Source organism: Puntigrus tetrazona, chromosome 13, assembly GCF_018831695.1.
Source record: "Puntigrus tetrazona isolate hp1 chromosome 13, ASM1883169v1, whole genome shotgun sequence".
NCBI classification, from domain to species: domain Eukaryota; kingdom Metazoa; phylum Chordata; class Actinopteri; order Cypriniformes; family Cyprinidae; genus Puntigrus; species Puntigrus tetrazona.
In genome coordinates, this window is record NC_056711.1 from 22,441,946 (window position 1) to 22,444,302 (window position 2,357).

Consider the following 2,357-nt stretch of genomic DNA (forward strand, 5'->3'; position numbering starts at 1 on the left):
ATTCAAGTTTATTTGTATAGCGCTTTTTACAATGGCTATTGTTCCAAAGCAGCTTCACAAAATATATAAAGAAATACATATACATATATGTATACCCTTCAATTATAGGGCTGTTGTGTTTGGTCCACAAGAGAAACATTAAGGAAACAAATCTTTTTATAATTTTTTATACAGTTTTATACTGCATATTAAGTTGAAGATTTATTTGAAAGGAGTATGTGAGCGGAGTGTGTGCTTTAAACTGAAGGGAAGAGCGCTCCACCGCTGCTCCATCACGAGGACAACAATAAAAATTATACCTTTTAATGCCGACAACCATGTTATTGCAATGTGGTAGGAATTTTTTTTTTGCAGTGTTTTGAAAAAATGCTTTAATTATTTTATTTATTCTTTATTATATGACTTGTCCACAGCCCCTTAAACACGCCCCCACCTTTTATGTCACATAGTGGGCTCATTTGCATAACTCCGCCCAAATGATTACATAAAAAAGAAGGCGGCGCTATTATTCTGTGTGTAGTGTTGCCGCGGGCGCCATGTTCCGGAGACGCTGTGTTTCATTGAAAGTGAAGCTACTTTGTGTTTCTAAAAGAGGACACGACTAGAAATCAGTGTTAAGTTGTGTTTACAGCACTGGTCCAGAACAGATGAACACAAATATTAGAGTGTGTTCAGCACATTTAAGGAGAACTGATTCCTGAACCTGACAGAACCATCACAAAGCACTAGATATCTGGCCAGTCAGAACACATCCCATTGTTGTAGAACGATGAGCTTTGTACAAACCGACCTGAACCTTAAACCACATAAAAACATTGAATTATACCAAAAACACAAAATATGTTTTTTTTAGCATCATATGACCCCTTTAAGGCCATGTTCATCTTGAGGCCCTGGTTAAGAACCACTGAGAGCTCCACAGTACTATGTACAGAAAATATCAAATGAAAACTGGAAGAATTCGTCATAATTTCTTGTGTTTGTCGCGTTACGGATCGATGATGTAGATGATGAGATATTTCTTACCCATGTAAGGCTTCGTACCCGCTAACGCCGTGGCTCGTTCGCCGTCTTTGATTATGGTAGCGATGTTAAAGTCTGTTAAATGCGCATGACCTGAAGAACAACAGACAAGAAGTGGAGCTGAAGCTCAAGCACACAGATGTGAGAACTACCAAAGAAATCCAGGGCAATAATTCCCTCGTACTAAAAAAGGGAACATCACGAATAGAGCAAAGAGAACACACACTCGTCTCCTTGAACCATTTCTGAGAGCTTCACACACACACACACACACCTCACCTTGCTCGTCCAGGAGGATGTTGTCCGGTTTGATGTCCCTGTGTGGAGAGATGGAGACATCATCACGTCAGTTCACATGACATCAACACCTGGACTTTATTTACACGTCAGTTCTCTCTGGCATGTTTTCAAAACTTCACAGCCTTCTTTTGTGTGAATGTTCAGTTCTCAGGGGGCCATCACACTTTCAACACCACTCAATAATTACAACGAGCTTGCGCACACACACACACACATGCACACACACACACACACACACACACACTATTTAAGAATAAAGCGGCGTCCAGCTAAAGCGTCATTCTGATTGCCTCGCAGCTAATTAACAGAGAGCTGCTCCCCTGCTGTCATGAAGATGCCAGAGAGCATGATGGGATTAATTCACACAGAGATGTCACACACACACACACACACACACACACATTCACAGAGCAGTGACGTGACTGCGACACATCACAATCTTCAAAACAATCTACCGCATCCTTAAAGGAATAGCACACCCAAAAATTAAAATGATCCTGTGCGTGCAGTGCACGCCTTTCTTCTTCCAGACAAACACAATCTGAACTATGTGACATATCCTCCCTCTTCCCGGCCTTTGTAATGGCAGAGAAGTTTTTGAAGCTCCTAAAAGCACATCAATTCATCATCAAAGTAATCCACACAACTCCAGTTGGTTAATGAAGGCCTTAATCCTAACTCTACAAAACAATTCTATAACTCTATAAACTATTAGCACTAGGTTCTAAGCTACTAAGGTAAGGCCTGAAGCCTGTGAACAGAAGCGAGTTGTTTTGGTTATATTGTAGATTTACATAAGTTTCTGTCTTAAAAACATGTTTTTAGAGTATTGCTAGGGTGTTTCTATGGTTTTTTAGGGGGTTGCTATACAGTTCTTCATGTGCTTGAAATGTTTTTAGTGTGTTACCAGAGATTTACTAGAATGTTTTTTCGATGTTTGCGACTGGTTTTTATTGTGTTGTTATGAGATTTCTAGGGTATTCTGGTTATTGCTACGGTTTTTCGATGGTTTATAGACAGCTTCTGTTTTAGTG

At 39.9% G+C, this 2,357-nt stretch overlaps 1 protein-coding gene across 1 annotated transcript in view; it reads right to left on the reverse strand.

Moving 5' to 3' along the window:
• LOC122356262 (serine/threonine-protein kinase 32C-like) overlaps positions 1–2,357 on the reverse strand; it is a 12,764-nt gene that overhangs the window by 6,698 nt on the left and 3,709 nt on the right. Inside the window, exons 5-6 of the mRNA XM_043254793.1 lie at positions 1,303–1,340; positions 1,027–1,116 (exon numbers count right to left, since the gene is read on the reverse strand). Of these exons, the coding sequence (XP_043110728.1) occupies positions 1,027–1,116; positions 1,303–1,340 (128 nt within the window). The remainder of the gene's footprint in view (positions 1–1,026; positions 1,117–1,302; positions 1,341–2,357) is intronic.